At 38.6% G+C, this 20,362-nt stretch overlaps 1 protein-coding gene, 1 non-coding gene and 1 pseudogene across 32 annotated transcripts in view; all 3 read right to left on the bottom strand.

Moving 5' to 3' along the window:
- Positions 1-20,362, bottom strand: part of PBRM1 (polybromo 1) — a 121,142-nt gene that overhangs the window by 33,150 nt on the left and 67,630 nt on the right. For 25 of the 31 annotated variants that reach the window (XM_025456113.3, XM_025456117.3, XM_035702407.2 and 22 more), the window contains 5 exons: positions 19,598-19,809; positions 6,997-7,182; positions 5,984-6,141; positions 5,080-5,343; positions 846-991 (listed from right to left, as the gene is read on the bottom strand). In XM_025456113.3, coding sequence (XP_025311898.1) covers positions 846-991; positions 5,080-5,343; positions 5,984-6,141; positions 6,997-7,182; positions 19,598-19,809 — 966 coding nt within the window. The remainder of the gene's footprint in view (positions 1-845; positions 992-5,079; positions 5,344-5,983; positions 6,142-6,996; positions 7,183-19,597; positions 19,810-20,362) is intronic. The other 6 variants (XM_049097860.1, XM_049097863.1, XM_025456107.3 and 3 more) reach the window with 1 other exon arrangement.
- Positions 1,134-1,273, bottom strand: LOC112666135 (U4 spliceosomal RNA). Its single transcript, XR_003140759.1, has one exon. It is a non-coding gene; the product is annotated as a U4 spliceosomal RNA (small nuclear RNA).
- LOC112665893 (protein CREG1-like) lies at positions 18,010-19,591 on the bottom strand (annotated as a pseudogene).

Below are 20,362 nucleotides of genomic sequence, written 5' to 3'. Positions count from 1 at the left end.
TTTGCCTAAGGATATGCAGCCAGCAGGGCTGGAACTCATACCAAGACCCACTACTCATAACTACTATCCACTACTGCCCAGTCTTGTACCTGACTCTGTCTTTGCTGTTTTGTGCCATGTAACCAAACTTTCACTCACTTACTTGTTCAATAAATGTCTGAGCCTTTACTATGTTTCATGCATCGTGCTTAGAGCATGGAATACAAAGGCAAGCAAAAAGCAAAAAATTCCCCTATTCTTAGGGAATTTGCAGTCTGGTATGGAAACCCAAAGTAAAATAACCTGGCATGTGCTCTGAAAGTAATGGGGAGACCTAATCCAGTCTGCAGGGGACAGGAAAGGATTCCTTAAGGAAGAGCTATCTAAGTTTAAGCTAAGAGTTCATCATGTGAGGGGGGCAGGGAGATTTCTGGGATGACAATTCAGTAAATGGCAGGAGAAGAAAAGAAAAATTCATGGGGAGGATTTAAAGAAGGAAGTGTGGGGGATCCCTGAGTGGCTCAGCGGTTTAGTGCCTGCCTTTGGCCCAGGGCCCGGTCCTGGAGTCCCGGGATCGAGTTCCGCGTCGGGCTCCCGGCATGGAGCCTGCTTCTCCCTCCTCCTGTGTCTCTGCCTCTCTCTCTCTCTCTCTCTGTCTATCATAAATAAATAAATCTTTAAAAAAAATAAAGAAGGAAGTGTGGCTAGAGACAAAAGCAGGACAAGCAGGTGTGAGGAAGCTGGGGAAGTTACAGGATCATAGGGGAATGATGACAACTTTTGACTTCATCCTCAAGAGTGATGAATTTCTACCCCCTCCAAATCATCAGCCCCAACTGCATCCTCCCTGATTCAGTAACACCCACCTGCCCACTCGAGGGCGCACCAGGCCATGGGATTTGATGAAGACACAGTCGCCAACCTTTAGCCACATGTCATTGTAACGGAGTTGCTCAAAGTAGTGGCAACCTGGTTCACCGTTTGACATTTCCACAGGGACATCTTCTTTCTCCTGTGGTAAAGGAAACTGGTTGAAGATAGACAGCTGACGATCAAGGAGGAGACAGAGAAAGTTAAGAAAGAAAAGCTGACTTTCCATATTAACTTAAAAGAAAAAAATAACTATAAGTAGATGTTTTGATGAAGATTGGAAGCCTAAAGATTGGGGTTCTGAAATCAAACTGAGTCTTCTTAAATACTGCATTTATTTTAAATTTCTACTTATGTTTCAATTAGCAAATAATCGTGCCTCAGATAAATCTCATTGGCTACGATACTGCCACTGTACAACGCTTCTGCTTAAGTTTCATAAAATGTTACTCCAAGGTCCTTTTATCCCTTTGCCCAATCCCCCCCATTCCCATAGCCTTCAGCAAAAAAAGTACCACACAGAATGGATCAGCATTCAAGAGCAGTCTTACTCATACACTGCTATGGAGCATAAAGAGCAAATTCTGCACGAGCTTCCTCTTCACTACATTTATTGAGCTCTCAATTTTTAAAAAAAAAGATTTTATTTATTTATTCATGAAAGACAAAGGGGGGGGGGAGAGAGAGAGAGGCAGAGACACAGATGGAGGGAGAAGCAGGCTCCCTGCAAGGAGCCCATTGTGGGACTTGATCCCAGATCCCCGGATCAGGCCCTGGGCCAAAGGCACACACTCAACTGCTGAGCCACCCAGGTGTCCCAAACTCTCAATTTTTTTCCCCCCAAACTCTCAATTTTTTAACATTAACAACTAATGGTTTTAAATTATCATTAATAAAAATAAAGTTATCATTTTTATTTATTCTGGGATGGAAAAGTATAGCCTCTGTGATATAAACACATACACTCTGTTTCTAAATAAATAACAAGCTCTGTCACCTACTGGCTGCTGTGATGCTGGGCTAATTACTTGACCTGTTAGGTCACCTATAAAACAAAGGCAGCGTACCCAACATATGGGGCTGTTAGGAAGATTCAATGACATACTCCACATCAAGTATGCAGAACAATGTCTGACTTAGGAAAAGCCTTGAATGCACATTCATTATTGTGGTTTTATAGTTTTGGCAAAAAATAGAAAATGAAAAGGGTAGCCTGGATAGCTCAGTGAAGCGTCTGACTTCAGCTCAGGCCATGATCTCAGGATCCTGGGATGGAGCCTTGCATTGCCCTCTGTGCTCAGCGGGGAGTCTGCTTCTCCTTCCTCTCTGCCACTCCCCTGGCTCATGCTCTGTCTCTCTCTGTCTCTCTCTCTCTCTCTCTCTCAAACAAATAAATAAAATCTTAAAACAAGAAAAAGAAAAAAGGACAGTTCTGATCTGATGCAGAGAATAGGCAAAGCATGAGGTGTTTTAAACATACTAATTCCAAAACATATAAAAGCTGAGGAAACTCCAGAACCCCAACATTTTCTACTGCATCTCCTTGAGAGTATCTGAACTTCAAACTGAAAAAAAGAAAAATATCCTTCAGAAGGTCCAAACAATTTGTTTTGATCTTTATGACTTCAGATGTGATATATAAATGGTTCTTCTGGAAAATCCTGAAGAATGCATGAGGTCACACATATAATGGGTGAGGGGAAATCTATAGGAATGGGAGCTATAAAGTAGCCCCAAAATTAAGAATAACTTTCTCTTTTGGAAATGGGTTGGTTGTGTTCTGAAGGTTTTTTTTTTTTTTTTAAAGTAACCTCTCTGCCCAAAATGTGGCTGGAACTCACAACCCCAAGAATGAGAGCTGCATGCTCTACCTGCTGAAGGTATTCTTTTAAAAAGTTCCAGGAATGACTTGTTTCGGTCAGGCAGTATTAAAATAAAGACAGGAGACAAAAGGAAAAAAATTGCATGCACATAGAGGACCTTGGAGTCTTATGAATTCTAATAAGAAATGTGGGTTAATTCCCATGTTGGCTTCCATTGGTATTTCTTATTCTTTCAAAATTAACATCTCTATAACTCCCAAACATACTAGTAAAGTGTAAAGAAGATCACGTTTTCCTCAGCTCCCTTTCTCTTGTAACACTGTTAGGACAGTAAAATGGATTTCTTTTCTAAGACACTAAGAAGTCTATTTTTTCCAAGTTTTGTTTTGTTTTTTAAGATTTTATTTATTTGAGAGAGAGCACAAGCAAGAGAATACAAGCGGGGGAGTAGCAAAGGGAGAGGGAGAAGCAGGCTCCCCGCTGAGCAGGGAGCCCAATGTGGAGCTTGATCCCAAGACCCCAAGATCATGACCTGAGCCAAAGGCAGAGGCTTAACCAACTGAGCCACCCAGGTGCCCTCATTTTGTCAAATTCTGAAAACAATTTATCCAAATCTTTTACATCCTTGAGTGGCCGGTTTCTCGTCCCATAGGTTCCAAGTATTCCTTTTAAGGTTATTTCTCAATGTATTTTGTTGTTAAGGTGAATCAGGTATTTTCTTCTATATGATTATCCTAACAGTTGATAAAATATATTCAACATGATAGTCAACGTTTTCATTTTACTTTCAAGAGTCCTGTGAATTATAGTTTGGTTTATATAAAAAAGCTACTGGGTGTCTGGGTGGCTGAGGTGATTGAGCGTCTGCCTTCGGCTCTGGTCATGATCCGAGGGCCCTGGAACTGAGCCCCACATTGGGCTCCCTGCTTAGTGGGGAGCCTGCTTCTCCCTCTCCTAACTGCTTGTACTCTCTTTTGCTGTCTCTCTCTGTTTCAAATAAATCAATAAATAAATCTTACAAAAAAAAAGTTATTGACTCGTATATGGATTTTGAAATTCCTTTGTTGAATCCTGTTTTTCAAAACTTTAGTTAAGTGCTCCCCTATGATCTTTATGATTGCCACTTTATTGTCAATATTTTGCTATTTTGGTCTGCATTGGCTACTTTTGGAAAAATATAGGTAACCGTAGAGCAAGCAGGCTTTAGGCATAAGAAACAAATATAACTTAAAAAAAATCACTTTGAGGAAATACCATCTAAAGACTTAAATACAGTTGCTGTACTTTATCAAATAATCTCTCCTTTGATCTATTAATATAATGATGTATATTACTGAATTTTCCTCATTCTGACCAATCCTTGCATTTCTAGAATGAACTCTTACCTACTTGGTCATATTATTCTTAAATAACTAATTTGATTTCACTTATAAATAAAAAACCATTTTCTCCAAGTATTTTTTGCATCAAAATTCGTAAGTTAGATTGAACTGTACCTTTTCTGTTTTATTTTGTCAGGCTTTGGAATTAGGATCATCCTAGTTTTGTTGTAAAATAAACTGGGAAGTTTTCTTTGTTCTCCATGCTTTGAAATAATTTAAACAGTATTATAATTATAGGTCTCTTAAAAGGGTTAAAAGAATGGAATTTGAGTACTCTGTGATTAGCTCTCAAGGCATTAAAAAATTTTTTTTGATGTTGTCCACTTCGTTACATCTCTTCTGGATTCTTCAGTAATTTACAGTGTCCTAGAAAATTATTCATTTTATTCAGGCTTTCAAATTTACTAACAGAAATGTAAATTCTTCAAATTTCTTCTACATGTGTACGTCTGAACTTAATTGCCTTATTTTTTTATTAGGATAGTTGGTAGTTTATCTCATTGGACATGTCAAGAATTAGCACTTGGAGAATTTAAATTTTAAGAATTAAAGTTTTTTAAGAATAAAAAGTTAAAGAATTAAAAATTACTTTTAAATTCTACTGTAGTTTTCTAAGCCTTAATTTCTGTCCTTCTTATATAATTCCCTTCTTTCTGTTTGGCTAAGGTTTTTTGTTGTTGTACTTTTTCATTCTGAATTTGAATGCTTTATTCACTTATTTTCTGGAATAGGTTTTTTTTTTTTTGGAATAGGTTTTTAAAAAAAAATTTTTTTTTAAAGATTTTATGTATTTATTTGAGAAAGAGAGCATAAACAGGGGAAAAGGGGAGAGGGAGAGGGAGAAGTAGGCTCCTTGCTGAGCAGGGAGCCCCATGCAGGGCTCGATCCCAGAACCCCAGGATCATGACCTAAGCCAAAGGGAGATGTTTAACTGAATGAGCCACCCAGGCTCAGTGCCTTGGAATAGGCCTTGGAACAGGTATTTTGAAATGTAAAATTCTTTTGTGTGGCTTCTAGCTACCTACCTTTTCCAAGTTATAACTGTCTTCAGTTCGACTGTCTTCTGAGTTGTCTGTGTTCTTCTCATCATCCCCTTTATCTGCATTTGCAAATACAGAGGCCACTCGGACCACAGGCAAGGGCACATCCCGAGGGACAAACCTAACGGAGCTAATGGGCATGGTCCACAGTTTAATTTTCTTAAAAGATTTGGTTTTGGCAGAATACCGTGATTCACAGACAAAAACATCCTCATCTCGAAAGTTTTCTGGGCATAATTTAAAGTATTCCTGGGAGATATAAGAATAAGATTATTAGTTAGGTGCATTTTCTGAAAACCAGTTAACCAAAAAAACCAAAACCACACGTCGTCAATCAAGCAAACGAACAAAAATAAACCGTTAAGACTTTCTGATAGTTAACAACAAATAGTAAATGGTTAGAGATGTACAAGCATTTCCCTGCTACAGAATGGCTTATTAAATACATATATCCTTTAGCTTACTAACTGCCCTTTTGAAAATATATTAGCATTTCATACAGCTTTATAATGTTCCTAAAAGCTTTGGATAGGGCTCAATGTGCCTGTATCAGATAGATACACAAAGTATACTTTGTTACCTAAAAAGCACACTGATAATTTTAAATGATCTTTCAGAAAATGTCATTCTCAAAAATTAGCCTGGCAATATAAAAAATTTTAAGCTAACCGCATATAGTTATATAGTGTAGGCAGCCAATGGTGGTCTTTCATCATCATGATCAGATTAATTTCTTCCCAAATCTTTACACACAGCTATATAGATACAGCTTAAAAAATTTTTTTGAAGATTTTTACAGAGCACCTAATTTGTAAATATTATTATTTTTTGTTTGAAAATGTTATTTTCATGGAATGATTTGTACTTTGGGGAATAATGAGTTTCTTACCTTGACAAACATGACCACACATTTTCCTAGAATTTTACTAACAGGAACTTTATTGTAATAGTCACTCTTAAAAACTTCTTTTTCTAGAAATTTTCGTGTAGCCAGATGGAATGTTTCATTTGGCCGATAAAACCAACAGCCATACAACCATTTTTCACCTCAAAAACAAAAAGGGGGAGAGAGGGAATTACCATTAATAGAAATCACACATTCTTTGCAAAATGAGCAAATTCTCCATCCATTCTGCCATGGCCTGAACATAATAACAATGTGCTTTTTAGGCCACAGTTTCTTAAAATATTTATCTTAAAGAAATGATACTTTAAAGTAATGAAGAATGATGAGGTCTAAAAAAAATACAACTTTCCCCCTCATATTAAAAGATGTATAATATACATGATGAATAAGGTGATGATACCTGCCCTACTCTGTTGTGGACAGGATACACACTCAGGGAAAGGAATACAAAGGTATTTCATGAGAAGCAGCTGAGGGAACTGGACTGCCTGAATCATATCTCTGCTCTGGCTTCATTAACTCCTATTTGTTCTCCATGTTCTAAATTAAAGGCAACTTTTCTAGGACGCCTTTTTGAAATCAAATTCTAAGTCAAGGTCCATATCACACTATAATAATTTCCTTTTCATTTGTGATTTGTACCAGAGTGGTATTGCCAGAGGCAAAACATGAGTCCTTAGTTCCTGTGAGGCTCTGCCATCCTACAGTTTGGTTTACTGTGTGTTTTAAAGAAATACCCATTGAGTGAATGAATCTCAACCTCACTTCAGGAAGTTGTGCCTTTGACTCAACTGTGCCACTCACTGGCCCAAGAGTGCTAGATCCTATGTTTTTCATATAGAGGTTGCTAGGTTCTCTTTACCAATAATACACTGTAGAACAACTATTGTTGCAAGGAATAAAATGTCTGAGTTACAATTTTTTTCCCTGAGGACCGAGGAGGAGTAAAACAGTCACATGTCACCAGCGTGCCCTTTGATTGAAAACCAACTTACCAGCAGAATCTTCCCACAGCCTCTCAATGCAGACTATGTGTGGTTGCAGGCTGGCTTCTGCGGGCTCCACATACACGTAGTCTCCAACGTGGTACATGCTGTTCTTAAAGCTGCAGTCCTGGCTGTATGTGCGATGTAAGCCAGAGAGGCCTGTGGTGCCTGAGGAGTCTTCACTCTTTTCAGCTTCTTCGGTGAAAAAGACAAAAAGGCTCCCATTAAAGAGATATGGCAATCAGATGTAGGATTCAAACAACAGGGCAGCCCCGGTGGCTCAGCGGTTTAGTGCCGCCTTAAGTCCAGGGTGTGATCCTGGAGTTCCGGGATCGAGTCCCATGTCGGGCTCCCTGCATGGAGCCTGTTTCTCCCTCTGCCTCTCTCTCTCTGTCTCTCATGAATAAATAAATAAAATCTTAAAAAAAAAAAAAAGGATTCAAACAACACATACTAATATATTTCATTCTTTTCTAGACCTTCAAGGGCGAGATTCAGGACAAATAGCAGGATATCTGTATTCCCGAGAGCCTCTACTCAAAATTGCCTTTTTGAGTTACAACCAACCGCCCTCATTTAAATAAATACATAAATAAACAAAGGGTCTACACAATAAAAATAACCACGTTAATAATATATGCTCAATGCAGTCATTCCTGATGATAAACAAAGGTATAAAGAAGAAAACAGATTACCTGTAAAATCATGGAAATAATCTCATATATACTTCCTCTCCATCTTAAAGTCTCTAAATTTTTTTTTACCCTAACAGTTATTATATGGGTATGTCAAAATTAATGGAATCTTAGAATTAAGGAAATAGAGAACATGCGTATCATACAATATAATGTAAACTATATATATCTACACTAAAGATACACTGAAGAGGGGTGCCTGGGCAGCTCAGTCAGAAAAGCATGTGACTTCTGATCTTGGGGTTGGGAGTTTGAGCCCCATGTTGGGGATAGAGAGTACTTAAAATACACAAGTAAGAAATAATAATAAAAAAAGATACACTGAACAGTCCCCCTGAGATTAATGCTTTTCAACAAGACATTTTTTTAAAAGATTTATTTGTTCATGAGAGACACAGAGAGAGAGAGACAGACACGCGCAGACACAGGCAGAGGGAGAACAGGCTCCTTGCAGAGAGCTCAATGCAGGACTTGATCCTGGATCCCGGGATCATGCCCGAGCTGAAGGCAGACGCTTAACCACTGAGCCACCCAGGCATCCCTACAAGCCTTATTTTTGTTAAATAATACTTTTTAATGGTTCCTATATAAGCTATCATTTGCAAATACCATAGGGTTTTTTTAGATTTTATTTTTTTTAAATAAGATATATATATATTTTTAATTTTTTAAATTTATTTATGATAGTCACACAGAGAGAGAGAGAGAGAGAGAGAGGCAGAGACACAGGCAGAGGGAGAAGTAGGCTCCATGCACCGGGAGCCCGACGTGGGATTCGATCCTGGGTCTTCAGGATCACACCCTGGGCCAAAGGCAGGCGCCAAACCGCTGCGCCACCCAGGGATCCCTAGATTTTATTTTTGAGTAATCTCCACTCAAGGTGAGCTCAAACACACAACCCTAAGATCAAGAGTCGCATGCTCCACCAAATGAGCCAGTCAGGCACCAAAGGGTTTTGTGTTTTGTTTTTGTTTTTTTGTGTTTTTTGTTTTTTAATGAGGATAAAGCATTGCTCACATCTTTATTTCCTTATGATAATTTCCCATAAATCCAACAGCTAGAAATATTTTTAATTTTAATTTTATTTTTTAATTTTTATTTATTTATGATAGTCACACAGAGAGAGAGAGAGAGAGAGAGAGAGAGAGAGGCAGAGACACAGGCAGAGGGAGAAGTAGGCTCCATGCACCAGGAGCCTGACGTGGGATTCGATCCCGGGTCTCCAGGATCGCGCCCTGGGCCAAAGGCAGGCGCTAAACCACTGCGCCACCCAGGGATCCCTATTTTTAATTTTTAAATGTATTTTCAAACCAACTCCTAAAAATCCATACCATTTTAAGTCCTTCACTGTGTGGCTACAAGGGTCTGTTTCACCATACGTGCTCCAACACCCCTATTATAATTTGCTTAAATGATTTTATTTATTTGTGAGAGAATGAGGGAGAAAGAGAGAGCACAAGGGGGGGAGGGAGGAGTGAGAAAGAGCACAAGGGGGGGAGGGAGAAGTGAGAAAGAGAGAGCACAAGGGGGGGAGGGAGTGGGGGAGAGGGAGCAAATTCTTTGCTGAGCAGGGAGCCCAACATGGGTTCTATCCCAGGATCCTGGGGTCATGACACAAGCTGAAGGCGGATGCTTAACCGACTGAGCCACCTAGGTGCCCCACATCATTTTTTAAAAAGTTTTGCCAATTTTGGAGGAAAATGTTACCAGTATTTGATTTGTCAAATGAATCCCTGTAAGATACATAAGTCACAAGGTTCTTGAGCAGGACCATATACCAGCAGGAACACTGCCAAATGAATGGAAAGGGGTAGAGACAGTACACAATGAAAGATTGTTAAACCCCTCAAAATTCTAGAGAGAGGAAACAGGCTGATAAAACTCAGCTGTAGCCAAGTGCTACCTTTCATGAAAAAGGATGATGTAGAGGGTAGAGTGCTGAGCCACAGAGGACTCTTTCTAGGACTTGGAATCTAACGACTCTGAACAGGTGGACTTAAAGACTGCTTAGAACTAATGACCCTTTCCTCTCCATTTCTCCATTTCTGAATGAGAATATCTCTCACTATTCCATGCATGTGCCATCACTATATTATAGGAGCAGAAAACTTGTTTTTCGGTTTCAAAGATCCACAAATGCAGAGGAACAGTGTCCCAGGAGGGATCATACCCAGAGCCTCACTCATATACACCCAATTAAATGATTCAAATAAGATCTGGGACTTTTGAGCTCATAAAGGAGATATTGCTTGGATGAGATTTTGATACCTGGAAAATGGGTGTTAACTGCAACAAATATACTTTTAAAAATGGGAGGGTGATTTTGGAATTGGGAAGGAACAGAGACTGGAAGAATTTTGAGGAGGAGAGAAAAAGCCTCCACTGCCTTGAATAGACTGTGGGAGAGAGGCAGACATTAAAGACTTGGCAGCAGAAGGCACAGGTGGAAATGAAAATGCTACTGGAAAGCAGATCCTTGTTATACCATGGCAGAAAGTTTGGCAGAACTGTGCTTTGCAATCACTTGGATTCTGGGCCTCTTGGGTGGATCTTTTGATTATCTCTCTCCTTCTTTGTTGTACTGCCTTGAGATTTCTTCATCTTCTAATCTTTCTCTAAGTGTTTCCTTTCTGCTATCATTAAAAAATTTTTAAACTGAATCAATTTGACATATAACAATGTGTTAAGTTGTACAAGTTACTTTGATACATTTATATATTGTTGCCACTGTAGTGACACTTATTACAGCACATACTTACACTTACATAAGATACTGTTGTCTATATCCACTCTAGTGTGCATTAGTGTGCTATGCCTATTTACTACCCCTTACAAGTTTGAACCACTAACCACCATCCTCTTATTGCCCCACCCTACTCTATCATTTTTTTTCTAGGTTTCATTGAGATAGGATTCCCACACCATACAACTCTCCTATTTAAAACACACAATTTGATTTCTTGGTATGTTATTAATTTTTAAAAACTGGTAATACACCACATAAAATCTGCCTTTTGACCATTTTAAATAGATAAATCAGTGGCATTAATTACACTCACAATGTTGTGCGATCATAACCACAATCTACTGACAAAACTTTTTATTTCAAACAGAAACTCTGTACCCATTAAATACTAACTCACCTCTCTCCCCACCAGGCCCTGGTAACCTCTATTCTACTTTCTGTCTCAGTAAATTTGCTACTGTAGGTACCTGATATAGGTACAATCATAGATTTGTCCTTTCCTTCTGGCCTATTTCAGTTAGCATGTTTTCGAGGTTCATTAATGTTGCAGCATGTGTCACAACTTCACTACGTTTTTATGGGTGAATAACACTCCATTGTGTGCATATACTACATTTTGTTTATTCATTAGTTAACAGACACTTAAGGCTGTTTCTGCCTTTTGCCTATTGTGAATCATGCTATTATGGATATTGATATACAAGTATGTCTATGAATTCCTGCTTTCAGTTCTTTGGTTTTACATCCAGGAGTGGAACTAATGGATGATATAGTAATTCAATGTTTACCTTTTTAAGGAATTGTCAAACTATTTCCCATAATGGCTGTGCCATTTTACATTCCCACCACCAATGTATGAGGGTTCCAATTTCTCCACATCCTCAACACTTGCCTTTTTTTTTTTTTTTTCCCCTTTTGATAACAGCCATCCTGTAAAGAATGGAGTGGTATCTAACTGTAGTTTTGTTTTACATTTCCCTAATGATTAATGATGTTAAACATTTTTTGTCATCTGTTAATGATGTTAAACATTTTATGGACATCTATGACTTCTTTGTAGATAGATCTATTCAAATCCTTTGTCCGTTTCTGAATTATTATGGAACTTAAATATTCTGATGTTAGACTCTCATCAGATATATGATTTATGAATATTTTCTCATTCTGTTGGTTTGTCATATTTTCAATTTCCAAGAAACTTTCTGTTTTGTGAATGCTCAGTTTTATGGCCTCCTGTTCTTACTTTATGGATGCAATAGCTTATCAACTCTCTGAAGGTCTAATCTTAGTTTACTAGTTTTTGGTTTTTTAAAACATTTTTCTCAGTCTGCCTTTACTTTTTTGTTGTGTTCTTTATCTTACATCTTACAGGTTTTCCTTAATATTTGATCCTATTTAAGTCAATACTTGCTACTTAAAAACAAAATGCTATATTTAAAAAAAAAAAAGCTGACTTAAAGCTCTCAATTTACATTTTTTCCCTCATTGCTTGATCTACTTCTCAAGAGAAAAATTTCCTGTTTTAGAACTGTAAGCCTGACTGCCACAGGCTAGGAGCTAAAAAGTTCAAAGGGCCAGAGGTCTCACTACTAATATAAATCCTCTCATAATCTCGCTCTTCAGAATTGTACCTCTAGCCTTTCAGACTGCCGCTGTCCGTCTAGATACTTCGGGGTGAACAATCACAGGAAGGGTTCGGGAAGTGAGATGAGGTTCAACTCCTTTAAATGTAGACTTTCAACTGTTTTCAGCACCTCTATTTGCAGGAGTACTTGGTGCTCTAATCTCTGCACCACTCTAGATAGGCACGAGCCTATGTAAGGTCTTCTTCAGATGCTGGTAGGGAAGCCAGTGTTAGCAATTTACCCAAATTCTCATTGCCACCATCTCCTTTTCCATTGCTTCCCTTCTTTTTTGTCTTTTGTTTTGCTTTAAAATCCCCTTTCCATCATTTTAGAGGGGTTTTGGGATGCACTAGCAGCAGGCACCTGTACCATCTGCCTGCCACATTAAAGTAAAAGGCCTCCAAGTTCTCTTACCTTTGCTTACCTACCCTAGGATTAGTTCTAGTGTTTAATACAAAACAAGATGTGTGAGATCTTCTAGTTCATCTCAATTTCCATCATTATTAAGAAACCTCCTCTTATGGCTTAAAGACACAGATGGCTGACTAACATAGACATCCGCCATCCTACTTTCTGGAGGTTTGGTGTCTTTTAAATTTTTTTTATTTTAAAATTTAGTATTTATTTATTTTGGTTTGGTGTCTTTTTAATATTCATTAAGTGACCTGACATAGGATGATGTGAAGCAGATGACAGTTCTCTTATGGCTAGAAATAACTAGTTAGAATAAGTCTCTGGGTCCCCCTTCCTCCTCAGTCCTTCAAGTGCTGACTTCACATTGTATGGCAAAGCACTAATACTTACCTACTTCCAGTCCCAGTGCTAGGAAATATAGTCCCTGAGTTGGTGTTAAAAAAAGAAGTGTTAATAGGGTTATTCTTGGCAGCCTTAGAAAGCAGCTCTGTGCAGCAGGGTTCCTTTTCCTCCTGTCAGCAAAGGCCTGCAGCCTCCTGAGATAGGCAGAGCAATGGGAAAGGAATGAAAATTTCCTACTGTCTTTTTATGTGGCTCTGCTTTTCTACCATATGCTTTTTTTCACATATTTAAGTCACCAGAAGTATTTCCTGGTAACAAAGGATCAAACAAGGGCTGAGACCAACAGTTTTAAAAATGTCAGTTCCAAGGTTGTGTAATGGGTTCATGTATCATTGCTAATCCACCAAGAAGCAAGATAGCAGTTACTGTTAATAAGTTCCTGCTCCTCCATTAGAGCTAAAGCCGTATAGCAGTGATTCCCACAACTAAGTGTGCATCAGAACCATCTACTATAGGACTTGTTGAAACATAGACTGTTGGGTCCCATCCTCAGAGTTTCTGAATTGATAGGTCTGCAGTGGGATCAGAGAATTTGCATTTCTTTTCTTTAAGAAGGCTCCACACTCAAAGTGGGGCTAGAACTCACAGCCCTAAGATCAAGACCTGAGCTAAGATCAAGAGTCAGATGTTTAACAGAGAGAGCCATCCAGGCACCCTGAAAATGTGCATTTCTCACCAGTTCTCAAGTGATGCTGATGCTGCTTACCTAGAGGCCACATTTTGAGAACATCCTTATAGTAATTCAAGAAGCAGCTGTCACTAATTTTGTATTGCCAGGAAAAGTGTCAATAAGACTTCAAAAACCTTAATAATCCAAAATTTTGTATACAAAATTTTGTCAATAGAAACAACATGGATTGTCACAAATGTCATACCCATTACCGCACTGGCATTTTCTGTTTCCTCTTTCATTTATTTTCATCCCAATTTTTATTGTTTCCTCTACTTCAGGTGTGATTGGCTTTTTTCTCTAACTTCTTGAGGTGGAAAAATAGACTTATTTTAGATCTTTACTCCTTTCAGTATATGTGTTTAAAGCTAGAAGTTTCTTTCTATGAACTGCTTTAGATATAGCCATAAGTTTTAATACATTGTGTTTTTGTTTGAATTCAGTTCAAGATTTTTCTAACTGTCCTTGATATTTTCTTTGATTCATGGGTTAGTCAGAAGTTAACTGCTTCCTTTCCAAATATTTGGGGATTTTCCAGATTTCTGTTGCTGATTTCCAGTCTAAATCCCATTGTGTTCAGAGAGTAAACCTTGGTAGGATTTCAATCCTTTTAAATATTCTGAAACTTGTTTCATGACCTAGTATATGGTCCATCCTAGATAACGCTGCAGGTATGCTTGATAAGAACGTGTATTACTGGGTGCAGTGTTTCACTGCATGTCAAGCTGGTTGATAGTCCATGCCTTAGCTCAAAGCTGCTATAATAAACCCACCACAGAAAAGTAGCTTAAACATTCACTTCTCACAGTTCTAGAGGGTGAGAAGACCAAGACCAAGGTGCCAGCAGATCTGGTGTCTGGTGAGAGCCCACTTTCTGATTCACATACAGTAACAATCCCCTTGTGGTGGCTCCACCCCTATGACCACATGCAAACCTAATCACCTCCTCTAAAGGCCCCACCTCCAAATACCATCACACTGGAGATGAGGTTACAACATATTAATTCTGGGGGGACATAAACTTTCAGTCCTTAGCAATGCTATTCAAGTCTTTTGTACTTTTTTGCTAGTTGGTTTATCAACTGGTGAGAAGAGAGCACAGATTTTTGGTCTATCAACTGCTGAGAAAGGAGTACTGAGACTATATTAAATTGTTTCTTAAAAAAATTATTTATTTATTTATTTATTTATTTATTTATTTATTTATTTAAGACAGAGAGAGAGAGAGAGAGAGAGAGAGAGAGAAGCAGAGACATAGGCAGAGGGAGAAGCAGGCGCCCTGCAAGGAGCTCAATGTGGGACCCAATCCTGGATCCCGGGATCACACTCTGAGCCGAAGGCAGACGCCCAACCACTGAGCCACCTAGGCGTCCCAGGTTATTTCTCTTTTTTAATTTTTTAATTCTGTCAGTTTCTGCTTCATGTATTTGGAGGCTCCACTGTTAGGTATATATACATTCATAAATATTATGTTTCAATGTCTTGACATTTTTAATGTTATGAGATACCCCTCTTTGTCTCTAGTAACAGTTCTTCTCTTAAAGTCTATTTGATATTGATACAGCCATTCCAACTCACTACAGTTAGTATTTGCAGGTTATATCTTTCTCCCTCCTTTTCCTTTCAATTTATTTTTGTTTTGGAATCTAGAACAAGTCTCTTCAGCACAGAGTTAGATATTACTTTTAAAATTTGGCCGGCGATTTGGTTAGTCTATTTGCAATATGTAACAGTATTAATATGACTGAATTAATGTCTGCCATTTACTATTTGTTTTTTATATCTCTTATGTTTTTTGTTCTTTTTCTTCTTTACGGCCTTTCGTGTTAACAAGTATTTCTGGTGTACCACTTTAATTCCTGTGTTGGATTTTTATCGCTATTTGTTTTTAGTGGCATTACAATACACATCTTTAACTTATCACCATCTACTTTAGGTTGATACTGACTTGATTTTGTTAAATGGTACAGCTTTGCTCCAAAATAGCTCCATTCCTTTGTGCTACTACTTTCACATACTTCTTTAAACGATGATGTTGTAACTATTTGTTTAAAAAATGTAATGTTTTCTAAGAAATCAGGAGAAGAAAAGTGGAAAAAAATACAGTCTTATATTTACCATTTTCACTACCCTTCAGTCGTTCCTGTAGATTCAAGCCAACCATCTGGTGGTGTTTTCTTTTGGCCTAAAGCTCTTCCTTCAGTGTTTTTTTATAGGAAAGTTCTGCCAGCAGTGAATTCTGTTTTTGTTTATCTAAGAATGTCTTATTTCAGCTTCATTTTTGAAGGACAGTTTCACTGGATACACTGGTTCAGTTTTTATCCTTTTCAGCACTTTGAATATCATGTCACTGCTTTCTGGCCTCCATTATTTTTTATGAGCCATTATCATATTATTTTCTTGAACGTGGTAAGTTGTTTTGTTGCTTTCAAGATTTTCTCTTTCAGATGATGTATCTAGAAATGGTTCTCCTTGTGTTTTCCTGGCATTCTTACAGCTGTAAGTTAATGTTTTCTATCAAATGTGAAGTTTCCAGCCATTATGTCTTTAAGTATTTTTCTCCCTCTTCCTTTTTCTTCTGTTCTCTGAGACTCCCAATATAAGTATACTAGGATGCATGGAATGAGGGTTCGCTCCCAAGTCTGCTTAGTCAAGGGTCAGCCAATGATATAGGTGAAGATTGTCTTCAAACACCTCAAACTCATAAGGACTCACCTTCTGCTGACTGATGTGCATGTGGCTTGGGGGATACATTCAAAGTTGTAACCAACTTTCAAGTATTGCTTGTATTTTGTTTTTCATGAGGTTCTCCCATTTCCCTTGCAGAGGCATAGTTTTTCAGTCAGCTAAGAATGTGTGAGAGTTATCTCAGATCTTCTATGGCTACTTTCCAGGATATTCCTCAACCTCAATGTAATTTTGGTTAGCAAAGCTGCAGGTTTACCCCATTCATCTCTGCATTGATCACTTTTAGCTGGCAAAGACACTCATTCCATACACTCTCACCATCTTAAATGAGTACATCCTCTATGGCAGCAAAGTTGCCGGGTTCTGTGCACCTAGCCTTATGCTGATAAATTACTGTCACCAACCAGGTTCCCTTCTCTTTTCTGCATATGCCATTGCATATGATAATTTGCTTCAAATCAACTTTGTTTTCTTGTCTATGGAAAAAAAGCCCTAAGCAGATGTGATGCTAAAGACTAATATAACTCTTGGAAAATCACATATCCTAGATAGCCATCTTTATAAGAACTCAAACTTTATAAGAAATACACCTGAAATTAACATAACATTGTGTGTCAACTATGCTAAAAAAAAAAAGCTGTCTCATGAAAAGAATGATAATGATAATAACTTTATAAGAAATGACCACATTTCTTTTCTTCTCAGTAAAATAATGCTTTTAATTATTTTGAGTAACCTATTTTACCAAGTTTAATAGAAATCATTTCTTTTTCTTTCTTTTTTTTTTAAGAAAGAGTGAGGGAGGGAGAGAGTGAGAGCAAGGAGGGAAAGGGGCAGAGGTGGGAGGGAGAATTTCAAGCAGACTCTCCACTGAACCTTACATGGGGCTCAATCCTATGACCCTGAGATCATGACCTGAGCTAAGATCAAGAGTTGGACACTTAAACAACTGAGCCACCCAGGTGCCTCTAAATCATTTTTCTTAAACAGAAGCTGTTTGTTGGATTTAAAGAAAGTTCACTTTATAGTTTTTAAACATAACGACTAGTATTCAACTTCCTTCTTCCTCTCAGCCATTTAAGGATTCAGCAGCCTGGTTCCTGACACAGCTCTTTACGAGAGACCTTGTATCATCTTCTGAAATCATGTGTACAGGTAATAAAACCAGTTTCTTCTTTTCTGAAGAAATATGATTTTTTTAAAAGTCATGTTATCTGCTTCCTGATGACCTGATTTAGGTAGTAACAGCATGGAAGCTATTTAAAGATTTACAGGAGTTGAGGAAGTCTTAGGCCACTGCTGAGAGCAGCACTGCTTAAAAAGCTATTAAGTGTACTTGAACACAGGTGGTTTTGGGCCTGGCTTAAGCTGGTCCATGTCAGGTAAACTTTACTTACAAAAGAACACTGGAAATGACCAACACAAAATTCCCTGCCTGCATCCTTTTTTTTGCAAGCCATTTGGGGGCAAAATAGAAAACAAAAAACATAGAGTAACGTGTACATGTGTGTATGTGTATGTTTTGAATGGAGGACACTGATTATACCATGTTCATTTAGGTGGGAAAATCAAATTCAGGACATGTTTCATAAACTTCTTTTGTTCTAGGTAATTATTACTCTAGATTTGAAAAGTAAAAAGAGAAGTTCTTTATAAGAAATGGTTTTGCCCTATGTTGGATCAACACCCAGGCCTGTCAGACACAAATGGACTATGAGGAGGAAGCTCTATTTGTGTCTCACCATGGTCTGTCTCAGCCACATATATATGTGGGCGCATAGGCTCAGGCAGTGCAGGTGCAGCCGTGGGTGAGTGAGGCCCTCTCTCCAGCACAGTGGCTTCCAGGAATTAAAGACACATCTTTGAGTACCTTCAAATGCCAATGGGAAATCTAAATCTGGCACTGGCTCCTCTTCAAGGAGCACCGCTGGAAAACTATAAGGAAAAATACTTACAATGAAAGACATACCTCTACAAAATGGCTTCAAAATATGAAAAAACAAAAACAAAAACCAGGCAACCACATCTCCCAAGAAATACAGGAATAGTCCAACTCTATTTTGTAAAAAAGCAAGCAAGCAGCAAGCAAGCAAACAAACCAGTATGTGAAAGAAAACTCGTTAATCTGGAAGCATTCCACAGAGAAACATTAAGCCCTTCAAGTCTGTATGAGCTATCCAGGCAAAGTCATGGGTGTTGTTAAATTTGCTGCATTCTACTTCCCTAAAATGTGACACTGTAATATTGTTCAGGTGTTACTATTTTTGGCCCACCAAAGTAGTCCAGGACCCAGATGTTGGTTAATTCAACTTGGCAGAGAACCAATTACGGCTGGAAGGTCAGGTTTTCATCTCAGGGTGCTGGATGAACAGTGATTGCTTGGCAAAATCCATTTCCGTTTCATCCATCTTGTTAACAGTTCCTGACAGTATCATGGGAGCAGAGAGGGAACTTTAGGGATCAAATACGTGCTTCCTGCAGAAGTTAGGTCTATGCCAAAGACATGGTCAGCATAGCATGTGGATTCTCCTGCAGGCTGCCCACCAATTGCTGCAGTGGGCTCAGGTAGTAGTTGGGCATGCCACTACCCATGCCCAGCCCATCACTGAGCAAGAAGACACTGATCAAGGCCTAGTGGTGTACAGCCTCCTCTGCAGCCAGTGCACCCCAGTCACAGATATGTCATGAAGTGGGCCACATGCTCTGTGTCCTTGTGGAAGTGGTATCGAGGCGGTGTCCCAGTCCCTGTGATTCTGGCCTCCCCAGCCCTGCACCAGTGCCACCAGCAGCACCATTGGTGCCAGTGCTAGCAGACTGGCCATGGTGATGACTCCAGCAAGAGTTGAGAAATGATATTTCTAATAAAAGTTCCCACTGTCAAAATTTCTAAATTCTGGCAAGTGACTCAAAATAAAATTTTTGCGTTGATACAATGAAAATAAAAATTTCCTCCTAGCATTGTGGTTCAACCAAAACATCTAATCTGGCCGAGCCGATAGGATGAAAGCCATTCTGTTACATAATAGGACAGAACCTTGATGTACTCACTGCTGAGAATGCTCTCAGCTCCGGACAGGCCCTGCAGCTTTTATCTGCCAACAGTATTATGACCTGGTGAGCTCCAACATTTGTGAGTTAACTGATTATCCCTGATATACTAGCGTCATGGCTGTGCTACTCAGCACTTCCAATTTTTAACAGTCTGATGACCAAAATGATGATGGTAAAAGCATTTCTATCTCAACATGTCCATTCTGAAAGAGTCAACATTTACACAGACAGGATCCGTCCCCACAGCTAGCTAGGAGAGCCACAACTAGAACAGAATGTAATTATTTCTTCATATTTAATAAAATGAAAAGAAACCAACCTCTTTTCTCTTCTTCTCGTTTTAGTTTATCTTCTTCTAGTTCTTTTGGCAATTTTTCCTTTTTCTCTTTCTCCACATCATTATGCAAATGCTTTGTGGTGTAGCTGAGTGCTGGTGAAAGCAGGATCTCTCCATTTTTGCAGAGTTCATCACGAATTTTAATAAAAAACTGCTGTAGTTCTACTGCGTCCTCATAGATTTCAGAGTCTGTCCTATAATGGAATTAAGAGCATCCACTGATAAAAGCTACTTCTTTCACACAATTCAGTTACATGTTAAACTCTACCCAATGCTACTGTAACATGTTAACTGATAAAATGGTACTTCTGTACAGAAGGATATCTCCTTGAAAGTTTTAGAACAGAATCTGAAGTGCCGTTTTACCTCGATGAGCCTCGTGCCTACAGTTTCCTCTTCCTTAAGGCTCGTTCCCTGTGCCTCTCTGTCTCTCATGAATAAATAAATAAATTCTTAAAAAAAAAAAGAATTTAGACTGGAAGAAATTTTTTTTTTAATTTTTATTTATTTATGATAGTCACAGAGAGAGAGAGAGAGAGAGAGGCAGAGACATAGGCAGAGGGAGAAGCAGGCTCCATGCACCAGGAGCCCGATGTGGGATTTGATCCTGGGTCTCCAGGATCGCGCCCTGGGCCAAAGGCAGGCGCTAAACCGCTGCGCCACCCAGGGATCCCAGAAACTTTTCTTATTATCTCTAATCCACTGTGCTCTGAGGATGGTTTATTTATTTTAAAGACTTTATTTATT

The sequence above is a fragment of the Canis lupus genome, chromosome 20 (genome assembly GCF_003254725.2).
Source record: "Canis lupus dingo isolate Sandy chromosome 20, ASM325472v2, whole genome shotgun sequence".
NCBI classification, from domain to species: Eukaryota; Metazoa; Chordata; class Mammalia; order Carnivora; family Canidae; genus Canis; species Canis lupus.
Note: the sequence above shows the minus strand (reverse complement) of the source record. Positions and strands in the feature narration are given on the sequence as shown.